Genomic DNA, 20,292 nt, shown 5'->3' on the forward strand with positions numbered 1-20,292 from the left:
AACTTAATCGCGTTCAATTAAGCTGTTGTTTAACAATTTTTTTTTGAGGGGAGGGGAGGGGGGCAAAAGCGGGTCAGAACCTCCCAGTTCTCCTGCTTCCCATACCTTTATCTCTTGACTCCCGCCCTCCCCTGGTTTGCTCCGTCCCCTGTAAATAAGGACACTCAAAACACATACTTATCATTGATCTGCGCAATCCTTTGGCGTTTCTTTTCCTGTTTTCCTTTGTCTTCAGCCTTGCTCCTCTAGCTCTTCACGTCGTTTGACAGTTTAAATGACAACATTTGATGACCTATGATGTAACCACTGTAAAAAGGTTTCCAATTTTACCAGAAGTTGGCCCCAGTTTTTCAGTCCAAGGGCGGATTTAATTTTTCCTTCAGTCCAGAAGTCTCAAGATAAGCTAAATGTAAGTCAAAAAACATTTGGGTTCTTGTTTTTGAAAGTATTTTAATGCTTAATAAATGATTCCCGGCTTCGTAGAACTCTCACTTCCCACCCTTTCCTCTCCTGCCTCCTGCCCCCTATTCTTCTGGGGCTCCTGCCCCCCTGCCCCCCCTCCCAATTTTACTCATGGGTGCACAAATATGCAAACTCAGCAAACTATTCGATCTGATTAATTTTTAGGGTAACTGGGGTTACACTTATTAACTATTTACACTTATTTACACTTGTTATTTAGAAAGCCTCATTTTAGAAGTGACTTATCCTTTGCAGGATACAGGCCTAATAAACATGAGGGAAATAGACTAGAAATTTTGCAATGAGAGTGGCTTTGTGAGTATGTCAGGTCATTGTCCTATAAGCAATACGTTCTGGTTAAATAAAGGATTTCCTTAAACCTATTTTGTTTAAAGGTAAACACCATTCACAAAAAAAAAGACAATAGGACATTTTCGTTACTTTAATTTGTGTTTATTTCATAAACAGATAGTCTTTCAATGCTAAGGAACAGTATCCAACTCTTTAAGTTTAACAATCCTCCTGAAGAAATTCCTCTGTCCTTACACAGAGTATGTAAGTCACAAAATAATATATTAAATATTGATGTATACAACTTGAGCCCACTGGACATATCAGAGATGTGTCCTAGTACTGCCTGGCACTCTGTTTCACTTGGAGTGAATGCAAAATAAATTTTATTAAGGCATTGAAATCAAGTGTCTGATAACCTTCATATAAATGGAAATCCTCAATATTCAAGCCTGATTTATGACTTAAGCAATAAGAGCAATAATCAAACTATTGTACAAATAAAACTGTGCATGGGCTGAGTCCGATTACCTTACACACAAGCCGTCCCTCTGGCCGGTAGTACTTTCAAGATCCTACCAGCCAAAGGGACAAGGTCAGAGAAAACTGAAGATATGACTGTAGAGTGATAATCTAGTGTAGTGTAAGACTAAAGAGCAATGTATCAAATTATTGTACAAATTAAACTGTGCATGGACTTAAGTCCAATTACCTAATATACACAAGCTCTCCCTCTGGTCGGTAGTATTTTCAAGATCTACCGGCCAGAGGGACAAGATCACAGAAAACTGAACTATTACTGTAGAGTGATAATCTAGTGTAGTGTAAGACTAACGAGCAATGTATCAAGCTATTGCACAAATAAAACTGTGCATGGACTTGAGTCCAATTACCTTATACACAAGTAGCTGTCCCTCTGGCTGGTAGTATTTTCAAGATCCTACCAGCTAGAGGGACAAGATCACAGAAAACTGAAAATATTACTGTAGAGTGATAATCTAGTGTAGTGTAAGACTAAAGAGCAATGTATCAAACTATTTTACAAATAAAACTGTGCATCGACTTGAGTCCAATTACCTTACACACAAGCTGTCCCTCTGGCCGGTGGTATTTTCAAGATCCTACCAGCCAGAGGGACAAGATCACAGAAAACTGAAAAGATTCAACTGTAGAGTGATTCTGGTCTAGTATAAAACTTAAGAGCAATGTATCAAACTATTGTACAAATAAAACTGTGCATGAACTAAAGTCCAATTGCCTTGTACACGAGCTGTTCCTCTGGCCAGTAGTATTTTCAAGATCCTACCGGCCAGAGGAACAAGATCACAGAAAACTGAAATATTACTGTAGAGTGATAATCTAGTGTAGTGTAAGGCTAAAGAGCGATGTATCAAACTATTCTACAAATAAAAATGTGCATGGACTTAAATCCAATTACCTTATACACAAGCTGTCCCATTGGTCGGTAGTATTTCCAAGATCCCACCGACCAGAGGGACAAGGCAAAGGAAGTTTGAATTCGGGGATCCGCCGAATCAATAACAAAATTCGTCCTGAAGGAACGACGAATTTAAAAACGCTTGTGCCCATTATAAGTCAAAGACGTCTACAGTGTAATGTGTTAGCCGGTGTACAAATTTACGAACTAGACGGGAAGAGATCTAAAGAAATATACAGCATTTGCCGAACAACTCACTGCTTTACTCTCTACACATTATTCTTAACTTGTCAGGTGAATAAAAACGTACTTGTCCTGTTGACCAACATAGTTTCGCATATTTATGTGATTGGTATAGTCCGCCATATTGGAATAGCCGACAATTTCCGAAAACCGCTCAACTCGGAAACTCGCTCCTAGTACTCCTCAGTTGTCCTTCTGAGCGGTGGGATTTAGGCACAACAGGTGTGCCAAGGACTTTTGTCGTGGATTGTAGATTAGGTTATAGTCCACGCTTCAGGGCTTCCGAGTATTTCGATGCTCTTAGCCAATTGAGGTTATTCCACCGTTTTGGCCGGTTAAGGTGGAGACGAGAAAGCGAGAACAGAAGTAGAAAAGAAATTTAAAAAAGACGAATGGAAGCGAGGTAGAAAGAATCGCGCACAGTGAAATTCGGTTGTTCAGCACTATCAGAATACATGGAAACGCAACGGTTTAGGCTTAAAGCTATAAAAATAAGAAGATTTTTTCATATTTTTTTTTAAGTCAACTCACCTCAATACTTTTGTCTGCCAGCTTCTCAGCCGGATCTGAAGCGATTCTAGCGAGTTGTTGGGCAGTTTTCGCGCGTTATTCCCGAGCTCTTTTATGATTGGTTCGCAAATAAGTCAGTTCCAGGGCTCCGGATGTGCCCGGAAAGAGGCGTTTTCAACATGGCTGCTCACTGTTTATTTGACCTCGTACATGGCATGTAGTTTTTTGGCGAAGTTCTAGATTCTACCTTAGCGTCGGTATGCAGAGGCAACCCATACCACCGGCTAGAAGTCACAAGCAGAAAATTGTAAGTAGCATTTCTTGTTATGCTGTTTAACGCTACATGTAGGAGAACGTTTTGGAGCTTGAAGATTGAAGAGTGAAGTGGAAATCAGAGTCGAATACAAAATGTCGCACACAGTTACCTATAGTTATTTTGGACTTTTCGTAGTTTGTATATAGTTTTTTGCAATGTTCGAAGCCTGTTCGGAGCGTCTCATGGCCACAGACTAAACAAACAAAGCTGTATAAACAATATTTTGCTTTTACATCCGGCAATTAATCATTATCAATCCACATTTTACTTCCAAATGTTTAACCTAACCTGTATGTAAGCTTATATCTCAGAAATGTTTTATGCCTGTCTTTTCCCGCATCCGACCACTATATATACTTGTGCTTGAAAGGCATTTTTGCAACCCTTTCCTTAGAAAGAAGCAACAAAAAGGAAGGACCTAAATATAAGATACCAAAACAGAGTCCAGTTTTTTCCAGCTGTCACAAGCTTTTGACGCTAGTGCGGTGCCTTTGTCAAGTGAATGTTGGTGGCAGTACTCTATTTGTCATGTGAGCTTCTGTGGTCAAAGTCCCATGACAAAATGTCTCCATACCTTCAGTGTCTAAATAATGTCTCCATACCTTCGGTGTCTGCTATGTCTTGGCCTGGCACTGAATTTCCATGGTCCCTGCAAATTCTTCTCTCATAGTCGTATTAGTGAAAAAATTCCAAAGAAAGAAAGGGAGAGTCAGAATAGAGATCAGCAGAAACACACCTGGAGTATATCCCGCTCCCCTATGTTCAGGGTGTATCAGGAAAAACCTTGCTCCATTTTGCAAACAGAGGACCAATACCTATCATGTATCTTTCAACACCATCAAATCACATCTAGTACACCCTAAAGACCTAAGGGCCGGGTCGCATTATGACCAATTTTGTCAAAAATTGTTTACTCCAGGGATTAAAGTCTGTCAACACGCCTTTTTTCTATTGGGACCCCTCATTTGTGCTTTTTCAAAAATTTCAAAATCGGCAAAAAGCATCAAAGACACCGGTGTGCTTGAGTGGGGCTGGCCAATTTTTCCAAATTCCGCAAAAACAAAGGAGCCCGCCGCCAAAGCTCACAACAGTTGTCAATATTGACTCCCAATACAGACAGCGAGGTCATGAAACGGAAAAGAGCAGGGAACTTCCTCATTCAGACTGATGTTTTCATTTCGTATACCTGATCGAAACATGGACAGGCAAGCTTTTTTTCCTGTACTATTAGTCAAATGCCGAGCACGTCCTACCTTCAGGACATATGGCGCTTGTGGTAGTCGTTGCCGTCAAAGATTTCGTCTGCGCAAGAGAGCAGCAGCAAGTAATGATCTCCTGTGCTTGTTTAACCTTTTTTCGGTCATTAAATAAACCCAAACAACTGGGTTTGCTGACACTGAATAGTGAGTAACAACAACAATACAGTTGTAATGCAAATTGCCCCATTTGGCTGCATGGCAAGTTTCGTGATGGAAGACAATTTTTGTCACTAATTTCGTGTGATTGACGTATGCATTTTACCTAACTGAAATGCAACCGTAAATTTGATTTATCAGTTTTATTTCTGGTCTTGCAATTTGATTTTTCCAGGCATTTTAAAACCAGCCAAATTGAAAATTGGTCTGTAATGGTGGCCCGGCCCTAACTAACGCCAGAAAGAAGTATGGTGTGATCAGCAAATTGGAGTGTGTGAAGTGTGGAAAATTCTACTTCGGATCTAAATATTTTGTTTATGTTTCCTATCATTTGGAAGCTTTTAGTTTTTAATATTTTTATACACATGACAGAATGTTCGAAAACAGTTGTACCATGTTGTTATGATCAATAGGAACACAGTGGCTGGCTTCGCAAGCAGGGTGGGCGATATAGAAACTTGAGGTCAAGATGGTTTGAACTTAAGGGAGATCAGCTGTATTATTTCAGGGATAATAATGTGAGTAAATTAAAATTGTAACATATCAACTGAAAGTTATGGTGTATTTATATACATAAATGACCTTTCTATTTAGAATACATGACTGTTAGACAGCATTAGTGTGGTTTAAACTGACAGTTAGTTGTTTGGCCAGGCGGCCAGGCGGCCTGTCAGCCAGTCAGCCTGTCAGCCAGTCAGCCAGTTGGTCAGTCAGCCAGTCAGTGAGCCGGTCAGTCAGTCAGTCATCTCTAGCTTTTTTCCCCTTGACTGTACTGTTAATATTAAAAATTAATAAGATTTTAATCAACCAGATTTAGATGGTGAATTCAACTTTCAAATTCATTCAAAAATTATGTTCATGTATGTTCACTCATTCAGAGCTCAAGACTAACCTTTGAACACATTTAGCTTTAATGGCAAGTTACATGTCAGATTATACTAACCACATGTAAAGCAATTTTTAACTAGCCAGATTTTGTACTAGTTAGATTTTGGTACTGTGTTTTGTTGCTTTTTTTGCAAACCTTACTACAGCTCATACGATCTGCAAATGAAACGTATAAAAATGAAGTTAGTGCTGCCAGAGAGGTTAAATGTGGTTAAATATAATTAAGGCAAAGTTAATCATGAGCCAATGCCGCCAGGGGTCACCCCCATTTGCGTACGTGACCTGCAGGGTGACCTCATTAGCTTGCAGCTCGCCTCGTTGCCTGTTTACTTTTTGTCGCTTTGCAGCTGATCTTTGCGGATCATTCATCTAGCCAGCTATATTTCTGGATTTCTGTCTGCCGTGTGTTGCTAACGTTTTGGCGAATCATTGTGGACTCAGTTGCTTGCAGGGGTGGTTCCCGCTCGCAGGGTTGCCATGGATACCTCCCTGCTGTGCCTGAAGTGCTCAGGTCCCCTGCCAACCTATAAGGCATCAGTTCCCAAGCTCATCTATTGGAGATGAGTTTAAATTAAATAATCTTGGAGTGTTTTTTCTTGTGGTATTCCCACTGTAGTCAGCTTTCACATTTGCATTTAACAGTTTTATTTTGAATTATAATGCAAATGTCAATTATTGACAAGTATGCAAAGGTTCTGTAATTTAGTAAATAGTTCTATAATAATTATTAGCTATTTCTTGTCTTTTAGGAACCAAAGACACCCATTGCTTCCATTCCTTTGCCAGGGAATGAAGTTGTTAGATATCCACTGGATCCTGGAGAGCCCGGAAAATTCAAATTTGAAATTGTTTGTAAGCGACTCAATCTTGTTTACATTGTGATAGCAAAAGTTTCAATGTTTAATTTTAGGATTTAAATTAAATAACACTCTAATGGACTTGCTTGATTTCAGCCGGCAAAGACAAGGAAGGCCGACCAGTTTCAAGTAACCATGATACCTTTGTTTTGATTGCCTCATCCCAGCAAGAAATGGATGAATGGATACGAGCCATAAATAGGATTATTTATGCAGTAAGCTGTGTTAACTAAGTTTAGGAGACATGCGTAACAATTACTCTTGACTTGATAGTTGGTAAGAAGTAATGCCCTGATTTAACTATCAAAGTGAATAGAAAATGATAGTGAGCAGTCTTATTGTTTTAGTATAACCCAAAAGGGTTATACTAGTGGCACATCAAGCTGCTGCTTATCTTTGGTTTCCACCCAGGGAGAGGGGGGGAGGGGGTGCTCCCTTATATGGGCTATATAGGTATGTGCAGCCCCAAAGGGTATGGTTTTTCAGCTGTTTTGGTCATAAATAGGGTATCGATTTTAGCTGATTTTGGCCATTTTGGTCATAAATAGGGTATGGTTTTTGCACTCTAACCTTGATATGGGTATGTTTTTAAAAAGAAGCCACTTTTTTGTCATTATCGAAAAGAAAATCAACAAAAGCCCTTCACAAATTATGGTTACGGTAATTTAACATTGGTCTGAACTAGGGAACTTATTGTAACGCAGGTCTGAAACAGGGTTTTGATTTAAGGTCATTCCGTTGAAATAGAACCTGCACTGAGGTTTTTGTGAAACTTTGCCTATCGATTGTTTAAATATTATAGGAACTTAAATTTTGAAATAAAAATGAGGGGTCCCCATGTTCATTTAGGAGCAAAAGCACCTTGTTTATATCCATATAAATCCTTATAATAGCACCATGATTGTAGTCACGATTGCTTGCTAAATTCACGTTTCCGACGATTGCTTTCTGTTTTACACTGAGAATTGGTCCATATTTAGTTTACACAGAGAAATTTATTACTGAATTCAAAACAACAGAAAAAAATGATAGGTCACCATACTCGTTTGCGAGAAAATGACGATTTATCTCTATGACGAGGTCCAGCTGTAAAGACAAAGCCGCCATTTTTTAATGCGTGCACGCTAATCACGCTTGAAATTATGCGCAGTAGGGATGCGCAATGCAATACTGGGGAATGACCTTAAAGGTTGGGTCATAAATAGGGTTTCAAATTTTTGGTCAGGTCATAAATAGGGTAGGGAATATTGCAGATTTTGGTCATAAATAGGGTAAGGGTTTTGGGAAGCGGGCTGCACACCCCCACCCGATTTTTCTGGGAGTACTCCCCCCCTCCCAGGGGGGGGGGGGGTTTCCACAGCATGAAAGAACCAGCCAAGATGAAGTTTGTGCACCTGGGTCACTTCATAGGAAATATTAATGGAGTTATTTCTTGTTATTGCATAAGCCAAAAGCATCTGGTGTAGAAGCTGATTAAGCATGGAATATTTATTGACTGTCTTGTTTACCAATAACTCGGGCTTGAATTGCTTCATTCTGCAGTGACCAGAGTGAAGGACTAATTAATTATATTTAATTAATTATATTTAAGAACCCTTGGATTCTCCAAATGGCAACAGACCTTACCTTACCTACATAAAAAATCACTTTTTAGTACTTGCTTAGGTTTGAAAATTTATGAAATTGCTTTTTATAATTTAAGTTACCCGTAGCATAATTATATTCAACATTTTATGATTTTTATGATACCAAGATACCATTTTATGATACCAAGTGTCCTTACACTTGTTCATGTATGTACATGATGCCCTGTGGAAATGTGCTTGCAGCCAGTAATTATGCCACCTACAGTAAACTGTTTGTTACCTACAGTACTCAAGTTGACAGATTCAGACTAATAACTTCTGTCATCCTGTGCACTACAAAACTATAAACCATTCCGGCAGGAACCTGTACATGCTATCTTTGAAGTGTTTATGCTATTTAATTCAATAGCAGTGACCTCTGAGTCATATTATAAACTGATTTTGCTGTCCAGTTATAAGAATTGTTATGAATGTGAAAGGGACAATGGTATTAGAATCTTCAGTTGCCATGTCTGTTTTACATTCAGTTTCTAATAAACTTTATCTCATTCATTCAGCCTGTAGGAGGGGGAATGTTTGGTCGAAGTTTGGCTGAAACTGTGAGGTTTGAAACAAGACGTGGTGGAGGATATGTGCCTTTCATTGTACAAAAATGTGTAGATTTCATTAGGGGAAATGGTAAGCATGTATTTATACCATATGTACAAATCTACTGTGTTGTGGTTTGGTGGATTCAGCTGTGTTAATTTCGTCAAAATCCTTGGTTAAATTTCCAGGCAGATTGGATCACTTGTACTTAAGGCATCTGTCGGTCGATACTGTCAGTTGGTTTGGTTGATCAGCTTTTTCAACCAGCCTCAAACCACGTTGAAATGGTTGAAAAACATTTGCGTGATTATGTCGCATGATTGTAGCTCATGTAAGGACTGTGCCCAGGAGTTACCGTGTTTCAACTAGAAACTGTTGGAAAAGTTTTTTTTTTTTTTTGAGAAATGTCAACTGTATCAACCCAAACTGGTTGCAGTTGAAATGGTTGATCCCAATAGAACACAACCTTAAATTCTCTAATAGAAGCTTACTTGGGTGCTGCCTTGCGGAGTAAAAAGTATTATTAATGGTATTAAAAAGAAATTGATTAATGAGTCATCAAAAAATTTTCAGTGTTCCTGCAGTTTGATGGAAAATAGTTTTTCATTCAAACAAAGAAATTTTCACTCAACTGAAACTATTTTTCAATCACCCAAATGAAAACAACTGTGTACTTGTTGGCTTTACAAATTTGACACTGTGCCTGTTTCAAACTAAAGAGGAATAGCCAAATTGTTTGTTATTCTGTGTTTTTAATTTTATGCGCCTCTCTTTAAAATGACTTTTTTGGAGCTAGGCAAGATGGTCAACAAGACCTACGACAGATTAGAAACATTAATTCAAGGTTTTTCAAAGATACCCAGTGCTTAATTCAGGAAATAGCAAGCAAGTACATGTACACAAACATGTACTAAGAAGATGGATGGGTTTAAGTGAATGACTTCCATTTTCGGCTTCATGAATTATTAATGAGTTTAAAAAACCTTGGGGGAAGTGCCCCAGACAAGCAAAATTTGAGAGTTACTTGCCCAAAGGGCAGGCTGGAATTTGAATATATTTTTTGAGCTCTGCTGATGTAGCTTCTCATCCTTCTCTTGGGTTTCATTCTGTTTAGATCCACTTCACATACAGTGGTCACTTTTGGAAACCTTAGATAATGAAGAGATAACTACATGTATTAACTATTCTGCTATTGTTTATTGTCTACGTGAACAATTTATATGACATTGTAGTTCTGTTATTTATTTATTTATTTATTTGTTTATTACAATAATGAATTAAAAATTAACCTAAAATAGATCAATTTCCATGTATTCTCAAAGGTTTATCAGAGGAAGGACTATTCAGATTACCTGGACAGGCAAAAAATGTGGCAGAATTGAAGGATGCCTTTAATAGAGGTACAGCATGCCAAATAATTTACGAGATGTCTTATGAAACTGTGTGCAAATTAGTTTGACTGTTACATGTAGTTCTGTGTAATATCTCTTGAATACATGTACATATTATAAGTTGACCACCTTAGCACCTTGTTTGTCTTGGATCTAATTTGTTTGTCATCAGGAGGGAGTCCAGAGCTTGAAAGTAACAAAGCTGAAGTGCATTCTGTAGCATCAGTACTAAAGTCTTACTTCAGAGAACTTCCTGAGCCACTCATACCATATGACTACTTTGAAGTGTTTCTTACTGCTGCAAGATGTAAGTTGTGACATTTACACCATGTGCAATTATGATAATGATAATGATGATAATGATAATGATAATGATAATGATAATGATAAAGATAATGAGAATGATAATGATAATGATAATAATAACAGTAATAATGATAAAGTGCATTTGATCATGTTTGTCATGGAAAATCGTGCTATGTAAGTAATAATAATTATTATTGTTATTATTATTATTATTATTATTATTATTATTATTATCATTAAATAAATTACAATGTTTAGAGAGAAAGCTACATCAGCCTAAGCTGGTTTTCATGCCGATCCCCTTTCCTGGCCGAATTGGAATTTGGAGTGTTGGTTTTTGTGAAGGAAGGAAAACAAGAGAAAATGGAGAAAACTCTCAGAGCAAGGCAAGAACCAACAACAAACTCAACCCACATATGGTACTGGGCCAGAATTGAACCTGGCCATACATGTATTGATGGGAGGCAAGCCCTCTCACCACTGTGCAATCCCTGCTCCCCAATATCAATAATGGCTTCAAGATTTTTGCATTGTAAACGCTTACACTTCATGTGTCTTTCAGTTTTGAATTATCAAAATGATTTTGTTGTTCCAGAAATTTATATTAACAATTATTATAATATGCTCCATGGAAGGTTTTCTCGTTTTGAATCCCTGCCCATCGAGAAATGCTAGTTAAAGAGCTTCATTATCTCCTTTAAAGTTTTTGGCTTTCGAGACCCACCGCTCCCTCAGAATTATCAAAGATCTTCCATGGACAGGTAAAAGTAAAGTCTGCATACAAGCTAAGAGGACCATTTTAAAATAAGGCCAGCAGTTATCTCCAGAACTTTGCAGTCACATGAAGTGACAAGGAGTATTCCTACTTCCCCCTGTAGCTGGATGGGATGCTAGTCTATCGCAGGGTTTCCCCGCATTAAATTCGCTGGTACACATTTACAAATACATCTATGTGGAGAGAGACACTGTTGGAGCGATAAAAGTGTCTTGGCCAAGAACACAACAAAAATGTCCCTGGTCATGATCCCTGGTCATGATCCTGGACCACTTGGCACTAACCACAAGGCCGCTATGCCTTCACTGCACCTCCATGGGGAGGGTGTGGGTATTTTTGGTACTGTACATTATCAGCGATTATTGGTGAAAATAGAGGGGTTCAAACAGCTTTGAATCCTACACTGAGTAAATAACCAAACAGGGCACATATCCATGTACAGTGAATAATTCTGGTTTGATTATATGTGTAGTGGACAGTACACAAGATATATACCAGATGTTAAAGCTTTCTAATCTGAATTGTGAAATAGTTTCCTCTGTACTTTATGTGGTGTTGTTTTGTCTTGTACCTGGTCATGATTATTTTTTTGTTTACCCAGGTTATGAAATGTATGAGGAGGATGGTATTACTGCAATACAAAAGCAGCTCAAGACACTTCCAAAGCCAAACTACATCCTTTTAGTGTATTTATGGTGAGTGTTGTTTTCTGTTGGGTTAGTATGGATAATCAAATGGTGACAAGTGAAATTAGGGAATAATTTCACACATGTTTTGTCAAAATTCTTAATTCAATTTTTTTTAATTTTTATTCATCGAATGAGTGGAATGAATGTCAAATACCAAACTACACTTCTTGTTTTCACACATGTAGCCTTTGAAATGGTGTTCTTCTTGAGAAATACGCAGTAACTTAAAAATGCAAAGTTTAGTAACTAAAATACTTCTGCTGGCAACCAAATCTGAAAACTTAGGGGCCAGCTGGCCCAAGGTTTTTTCCTGAAAGTTGAGCCCTGATGTCGTGGGTGACAAATTTCACTTACAATCCTGGGTTTTGTGACTTGTTTATTGTATCGAGAAATTTTGTGTCAAAAGTTCCCATGATGGAAATTTTGTAACTGCACATGTCAAATTATAAATTAATACTGAAATTTTGCACCAAAATTAAGGAGTAATTTGTCACCCATGACATTAAGTTTAACTTACTTGTACATGTGCAGTATTTGTAGGGTAACTACATGTAATTTGCAGATCTTCTTTTTATACCAATGTGAACACACCCTTTTTGCCCATGGTGACTATACTTTTTCAAACCCCACACCAACCCCTTTGTTAAACACATTACAGTATAATAAGAAAACTAACAATGATTTGGCGTGAACTGATGTTATGGTTACCTTTCCATTGTTAAATTCTGTCATGGAAACTGCTTCCTTTTTAATTGCAAAAGCTGATTTCTATCAATGCAGCCCCTCTCTTGACTTGTCAAGCCTTCGTGTTTATCTTTTATTTCCCCCCTGATCACCCTCAAATGGTCTTGAAAACAAAACATGCACATACAGTTTTCAAAAGTAGCTGAACTTTCACTTACTGTTGATAAATGAAGTCCAGCTGATCTGACACTGTGATATTCTAAACTAAATTTTGTCTTTGTGTACTGCAGTGGGTTAATCTAGTGCCCAGGGCAGTTTTCTTATCTTTAAGCTCAAGGGAGGGAGTTTCTTGAACGCAAATAGTAACTACTAAAGGAGCTTATTAGGGGTGTGGCACTTAGTTTGTGTTTGACATAAGTGTCTGAAAATCCTAACACAAAACTGAGATATTTTATTTGAAGGAATTTTGTCCTTAGTGAGTATTACAAGAAATATTAAATGTAGAAATGACATTAACTTCGAAAAAAAAAATCTGAGTTCCAGATGGGATTTGAACCCACGACCCTCCGTCATCTGTCATGGCTGTGTGACCACACGATGTGGTTCCAGTCAAAGACTCCCATTTCAGAGGGGGACATGGGGATTTGCGGTGTTGCGGTTTTGATGTTTTTTTAATGCGATGATGCGGTGAATAAAATCTTAACTTGCGGTGTTGCGGTGATCTCAATCCCTACGGTGTGCGATGTTTGTGTTTTTCACGCTGCGGTGTTCGGTGAAATGAAATTGTTTGCGGTGTTGTGCTTTTTTGATTTACGTTTCTCAAACCTAAATTTGACCTGAATTTAGCTTGTAAACTTCGTTAATGCATGCTAATTTATGAGAAACACGTACCATTGAGTTTAATAATTTGTAACAAAATACAGACCATCACTTTCTAGTCAATCTTCAATATGCTTCGGCTGCCAATCCGAAGCTGTTTTCATTTATACGTAACTCTTGACAAGTAACAATCCTGGGAATTCTGGAAACGACAAGGCCGAATATAACGTATTATTGACTGCGCAGCTTTTTTCTATGAAAGAAGAAACGTATTTAAAAAGGAAAAGGTGACGAAAATTACCGGCCACAAAATATATTCAGATGTCGCGTCGGCAGGGAAGGAAGAAGGCTTTCTATAAGCTAAGGAAGCTTTGTAAATTACACACGTTTACTATTTATTCCCTTTTGCCATTCGGTTTGTCTATAGGTCATTCTGATACTGGTCTATACCAGCTCCAAGGTCCTGTGACTTGACCTTCTATTTTTTCAAACGATTATCGATATCGAACGCAAACGCAACTAGGTCCTTAAAGCCATACTTTCAGTCAAGATAGGGCTTCAGTCAGTGGGTTTATACACCAAGAAAAGTGAGCGAAGTAAAAGAAGAGAGGGATCTGGGGTAAAGGCCATCTCTCGAGCCTCCTCTCTTTTTTCTTTGTCAGCTTCCTACAGTAGCTTCGCGCAAGGTTTCTTCGGCAAGAGCACGAAAACTGATTTATAGGCATCAGTAGTATCAGCATATGCGCAATGAAAAGTGTTGTGATGTGTTTATTTTGTGGAAAATTGTTGAGGTATAAAAGTACTATTTTAAGTGTAGGTGAAGGAATCATGGTGCTAAAAATATGTGTTGCGGTGACGGTGTTTCGCTGACATTTCTTGCGGTGATGCGGTGTTCGTTGCGGTGTTCAGAACCCACCCATGTCCCCATTTCACCCTTACTCACCATAGAGTCTCCAGTAGTTCAGTGGTTAGAGCGTCTGGCTAGATCACGGAGCGTTAAGGGTTCAGATCCCATCTAGAGCTCGGCTTTTTTCCGAGTTGATGTAATTTTGTCCTTGCTCATGAAAATAACTTGAAGTACTAGAGCAGTTGTTTTGTAATGAAAGAGTGATGTGAAATGTGAATCAGAGACAAGAGAACCATCTCGAATTCACATCAAGATACTAGATAATTCACATTGATGTGAAAACAGCCAATGCCACAAAGTGTCTCTTTCAATTATATCAATGTTGTAATTATCTCAACCAACAAAGCGGTCTAATTTGCCTCATTTTACAGTGTGATAAATTTTATTTCAGTCGTTTTCTGTTTGAGGTTCAAGAACACAGCGAACAAAACAAGATGAATGTCAGAAACCTTGCAATGGTATTCGGACCAAATATCCTCCGGTCAGGGGTGAGTTACCAAGTCATTGGCTTGAATGTCAAAGGACGTGATTTTTCCCAGTTTCAAATACTAAGTACATTAAGGAGCAAAGACGTATTCTGTACATTGCATAGAGACAAGTACATTCTTGCTGGTGCTTTCTGATTCGTGTGGGGAAATAAGAGGAATGTATTCACGCGCAGTGGACTCATGGTTAGTGCGCTCGACTCTGGATCGAACGGTCTGCGTTCAAGCCCTGGCCGGGGACATTGTGTTGTGTTCTTGTGCAAGACACTTTACTCTCATAGTGCCTCCCTCCACCCAGGTGTACAAATGGGTACCAGTGAATTTAATGCTGAGGGTAACCCCGCGATGGACTAGCATCCCATCCAGGGGGGAGTAGAAATACTAGTCACTTCATGCTACAGAAACCGCGATAAGCTCTGGCCTGGTGGGCCACTTGGCTCGTATGCAGTCTTTATCTAATAGGTAAAGCCGAGGGAAATGCCAAATGCCTGGTGTTTTTAAATACCAGTATTACGTTTACCATGTTGGAATTTGTCACTGGTCAAATCTCAGTCACTTCCAAGTTAGATTACGGCCAATTTTAATTTGTATATTAATCTGTCCATTTGTTGATCATTTGACAATGTTTTTTTTTAGTCTGAGGACCCTCAGGTAATGATGGAGAGTACAAACCTTGTCACCGAGCTCATCAGTATTCTAATCAGAAAACATGATCTGTTTTTCCCTGAAACGGAAGATGAAGACCTTCACCCCATGCGACAGCATTCAGGGTAACTATCTCTTGAGTTTTGTATTTAAACTGTTCCAGTAGAATTAATGTAACAAATATAACACATTTTCCGTATTTCTAGCAAGTTATAGAAACACGAATACCGTAAATCCTCGAATCAGCACCCGGGGCGCTTATTTTAAATTTAGACGAAGACGCGGGGCGCTTATTCGAGGGAGGTGCTTAATGAAGGGGGGTGGGGGGGGGGGCGCTTATTTAATTTTTCCCAAATTGTAGTCAGATATGATGGTTTTTTTGTTGTTGTTGTTGTTATACATGTATGTGTCAGTCCCTCAGAAGTCTCAGAAGGATCCTGTCTCTCTTGAAGAACTACGTAATATACCACCATTCGTCGAGACAATCAATGTACAGTGCTTGAATGAATCGATAATCACTCGCTCGTGGTTGAACACGACCAAAACTATACATCATTTGTTGTCTCAGCACTCTTCCATAAACCAAGGGGAGAAGAGGGGGCCGCATATTCGAGGGGGGGGGGGGGGGCGCTTATTTTAAATTTTGACCGAGAGGAGAGGCGCTTATTTGAGGGGAGGCACTAATTCGAGGATGTACCGTAGAAGTTTGTGCACCCTGGTGCAAGAGGTTTTCTTTCTTCACGAATGGTTTTGTTTTTACTTCGTGCCTAACATTTGATTGAGAGAAAGACGAGAGAGAAACCATTTGGGAGCAGGGGAAAGTTTGGGGAAAAGAGAAAACCGGCGAGTGTTTCCACAACTGTTTTGAGTTCTCCTAAACGTTAACGAGGCCTGAGTGAAAGAAATACAGAGAATTTCTTTCAGAAAACAATGACAGAAAAAGGAAGGAAAATAAGTCGTTTATTTTATCGTCTCTTTATTTTTTGGATTATCTTTTTGGTCATGCCATCCTTACGTCAACAGCTCATGCTAGTTCTGTGTTTCTGTCGCGTTTTTAGAAGTCAGACTATTGGTACCCGCATTCTAACAGAAAGACCCAAGGTTTTCTTTTGTTGTGTTTTCATTGTGTTTGAAAAGTTACTTCAGAGTGAAATGGTATACTAAATATTTTCTCTGGCAGAAATGTTTTTTTTCACACGACATGAGTGAATAATTCTAACCTCTAATTCTAGGATCCTAAATCTGTGTGATGGTGCTTTCCTTTACAGTGGTGATTCAAATCTGATTGATTTCAACTCTGATTCCCCCCGGATGCAGAGGTCACAGCCAATCATGAACTACCAGCCTGAGCATGAGGAGGACATAGGTATGGGGCTGAGGGGAAGGTGTTAAGATGAAGTTGATAAAGGGAAAGTAACTATTGTAGCGCGTTAGTGAAGTCTGGTGGTAGCTCTTCGTCAGACTTTGCCCTGCCCTTCACACTGAACACTCGAAACATCAGCTTCACTAACGAAGTTACGGTAATGGTATTTTGTTAAAGATAACAGAAACACACCTTTTCTCGTCTTGTCATGAAGCGTCAGAATTGCAAACCCAGGAAAAACATAATGAATGCCTGCAAGGCCTTTCTGGAGTGAGCAAAGGAGAAAAATATTAACTCCCCCCCCCCCCGGCGCCTTGCCGCTACAAAAGACATCTTAAACATGGCTGCAGAATGTAGAAACTGCTGACAGCCTATAGTGTAAGGCACATTGAATTCTTTATTAACCATGGATGACAGTGTGAGTATGTGGCGAGACTTAACCCTACGATCTGCCCTGCCATCGCGTTCTCCTCTTTCACGTCGGGGAAGAAATAAAACAATACCTGATATGCCATCTTGATTGAATAAGAAGTGTGAGTAAGCTTCTATGCCTCATCTGAGATAAAAAAGAAAGCACTCCGAGAGTACCCAGCCACTAAAATGGCTACGTATTTTACAAGTGAAAAGGTTTTGTTGAGAGTACGGCAGTTTTCATTGTTAAAAGGACATCTTAGGACTGAAAGAGCTTAATTGATTTTATCTTAGCCGAAGATCCACGAAGCCACATCCAAGAGTTAGAGAATGAATTAGAACTCCAGCAACAGCAAATTAAAGATCTTCAGGTAAAACTTGAAAGCGCTTGCAAAGTTCAAGAGATGTTGACAATTCGGTTACAAGACGAGCTACGGGCAAGGTGAGTGAAATACTTAATATAACTGCTGTCAGAGCTTGTGGTTTCTCTTCCTCATCCTAATAAAAATGTTCGTCGCGCATAATCTGTGATGTCACGCATATTCTAGTTTAATTCGTTGCGAAATCCGGAGCGAAAAGATGGGCAAGTGTAGAGATGTTCATTTATTGATTCAAATCACGAGAACTTGCTCTAAATACAAAAATATGAGGAAACAATCAACGTTAAATAGCTGACCATGTAGACAAAACACAACTGGTTTAAGTGAAAAAACAGTTCTTAGCTGATCGATAGCAGCATAGTTACTGAGGGCACGGTTCCCTATTAGACAAGAAAATGGGATCAAATTTTTTCCACCTTTCCCACCTTCTTATGGCATGCTAAGGAAGTAACCAAGTTGAAGATTTGTGTCGAGAAGGTGGCTTTGTTAACAGCTTGGCCGTGCTGATAACTGTGCTGTGCGGACCACGTAGTCATCCTGAGAAGATAGCAAATGATCGTATCACTAATGGATTTGCGAAAAGCAGTGCTGAATGGCCATCACCCACCGAACACTTCTTTTGCTTGGCGTTAGAAGTGACGAAATGCTTCTGTCTTTGTGACTATGGCACTGCAAGTGACAGTGTAGATATTGTAGCACAGTGTTTCACAAACACCATTTAAGATCAATTCCGTGACGATGTCTTTATTTTTTGTAGAGTGTCCGCTGAGGACCGGCTGGTAAAACTGCAGTCCGCTATGGAAGAATTCTGCGCTAAATACGGAAGCTGGGAGCCGCCTCAGACATGAAAAAGACTTTTGTGTTAAATTATCATCTCAAAAGCCTGTACACAGTTCTCTCTGATGTCAATAGATATGTTACACAGTCGTCGATATCAGGGCAGGGACAGTAGCTTCGTATTGGTGGTACATTCTGTTTTAGATTTCTGGACTGTTCTCAGTCTTTTTACCCTCCTCGCGCTTTTGCTTTGTCTTTCGCATGCCGCCGCTCTATCGAATGCAAACCTTCGTTTGGTTAGTGGACACAGAATGTTATCGTAAAACCTTGTTTGTATATCCTGGGTTTTATACAACTCTGTAAAGATTTTAGGTGGGCCTATAAACTTGAAGGGGGGAAGCAGACATACTGTAATAGATTTATCACTATATTAGCAAATGTTAGTATACTATGATATACTAACATTTATTCCACGAGTGCGCGTTGAATATAAGAGGATAGATATTCAACGAGGTACTAGGCGCCTCTTTGGCTCTAATCATTTCATATCCAACAAGCGCGAGTGGAATGATTGTTTCATTATAAACGCCCCAAAATATAGACAACTAAAATCAAATACAAATAAAAATGATGCATACGCTTGCCATATTTGTAGAGAATGGTATCATAGTTATGCAATACTTTCTCGTGGTATACCACGGAATAATATCCCACTTGTCACAAAGGTTTCTGTGTATACCGAGAAAATAATCGTGATGACTCGTGGGTTATTCCATGATAAACCATTCGAAAACGTTACATAACTAGTATATGTTTGATTTATATGATATAACACAATAGCATGAATTACACTATTCCAGCATGTATTTTAATTTATAAAATAACTGATATACTACGCGCTTTCATTAGCCCATAGGTGTGTTCAGATGAGAGTATGTAAACACGGCTGTGACGTTTTAGAATCGCGCGTATTTTTGAAAATATTTTATAAAAGCAATAGAGTACTTTTTCCGTGGTTACATAGCCCCATTTAAATACTTGAGGGGTTGGGAGAATTCTCGAAAATTATGTAAACTCTCGACTGCGGGTTTGCATAGCCGTCTCGAATTCTCCCAACCCTCTTCGTGTTTAGACGAGGCTACGTAAACACGGAAAAAGTGCTCTATTGCTTACATACAATAGCATGAATTACACTATTCTAACATGTATTTGATTACCGCATATAACCAGGAATAAAATCATTTCGGAATTAGCTAATAAGGCAAGAGTCGAGATAACTGTTCTTACGCTGTTTTTAAGATGATTCGTCCATTTAATGAACTTAAAGCTGCTTTACCAAAGGGAACTCGACCGGTTCAATCGTTATATTGGCATATCTTTTAGGCCTGTAATCGGAGTTGGAGATGATAGTGGGGTGGGATTTTAACTGGAATTTTACGGTATTCAATAAACCGCGATAGTTAAATTTACAATTTATTACGATCTGCGTTTGAGGAATTAAAGAAATGTACATTTCATACATTTTTTCTCGTCGTTTCAGAAGAAAATCTTATTTTAGATCATATTGTAACTATTTTTGTACATTAAAGTGGCCTAACTCCTGATGTCCTCTCTTTATTCTCCATCGGTTTTTACTCGTTTCAGTCACGCGAGAGCTAAGTATTCCAAACATTCCTGATTTAAGATTCCCGATCTAACATTCCAGACAATCTTGATATGAATGCACCCTCCCTTCTGCTGGCTTGTTTCAAATAGAAGTTAAAAGTGGTACTATGATCGAATTTTTCCCCCTTGATTTTTTAGGTATATCACATAGAATTCCATGAAAGAATAAGCACACCGTTTACCGTTTGCAAATATCTACATTAGTTCCGGAGATATTTAATGTAAAATATGCAAATGAGATGACTGATGACGTCATAAACTCAACCCAATTTTATATCGAATATATAAATAGATATCTTGGTCAATTTGCAGCGTAGACCATTGAAACTTGGTAGGCTAATAGTTACGCAGGAAACACACCTACGGCTACAAAAAATTTTGTTCCCATGGCAACTCAGTCT

At 38.8% G+C, this 20,292-nt stretch overlaps 1 protein-coding gene across 2 annotated transcripts; it reads left to right on the forward strand.

The window, feature by feature from the left end:
• Window positions 1–2,850: 2,850 nt before the first annotated feature.
• LOC145498628 (rho GTPase-activating protein 24-like) lies at window positions 2,851–19,830 on the forward strand. Of its 2 annotated transcripts, none has more exons than XM_081478528.1 (13): window positions 2,851–3,251; window positions 5,089–5,193; window positions 6,313–6,415; window positions 6,517–6,635; window positions 8,564–8,684; window positions 9,917–9,994; window positions 10,158–10,292; window positions 11,668–11,761; window positions 14,557–14,653; window positions 15,287–15,420; window positions 16,528–16,661; window positions 17,364–17,511; window positions 18,207–19,830. In XM_081478528.1, exons 1-13 carry the CDS (start codon window positions 3,204–3,206, stop codon window positions 18,295–18,297), a joined length of 1,407 nt encoding a protein of 468 aa, XP_081334654.1. In that variant the 5' UTR covers window positions 2,851–3,203; the 3' UTR covers window positions 18,298–19,830. The 2 variants fall into 2 exon arrangements, with proteins under 2 accessions (XP_081334654.1, XP_081334655.1); XM_081478529.1 differs by having other exon boundaries at window positions 2,853–3,251; window positions 16,564–16,661.
• The last annotated feature ends 462 nt before the right edge of the window (window positions 19,831–20,292 follow it).

The sequence above is a fragment of the Orbicella franksi genome, chromosome 9, assembly GCF_964199315.1.
Source record: "Orbicella franksi chromosome 9, jaOrbFran1.1, whole genome shotgun sequence".
Lineage (NCBI taxonomy): Eukaryota > Metazoa > Cnidaria > Anthozoa > Scleractinia > Merulinidae > Orbicella > Orbicella franksi.

Excerpts from the sequence above, each read along its gene's own strand:
- LOC145498628 (XM_081478528.1), top strand. The coding sequence starts at position 3,204 with ATGCAGAGGCAACCCATACCACCGGCTAGAAGTCACAAGCAGAAAATT. Across the intron at positions 14,654-15,286 it reads CAAATATCCTCCGGTCAGGG|TCTGAGGACCCTCAGGTAAT; the intron begins GTGAGTTACCAA and ends GTTTTTTTTTAG. Across the intron at positions 17,512-18,206 it reads CAAGACGAGCTACGGGCAAG|AGTGTCCGCTGAGGACCGGC; the intron begins GTGAGTGAAATA and ends TATTTTTTGTAG.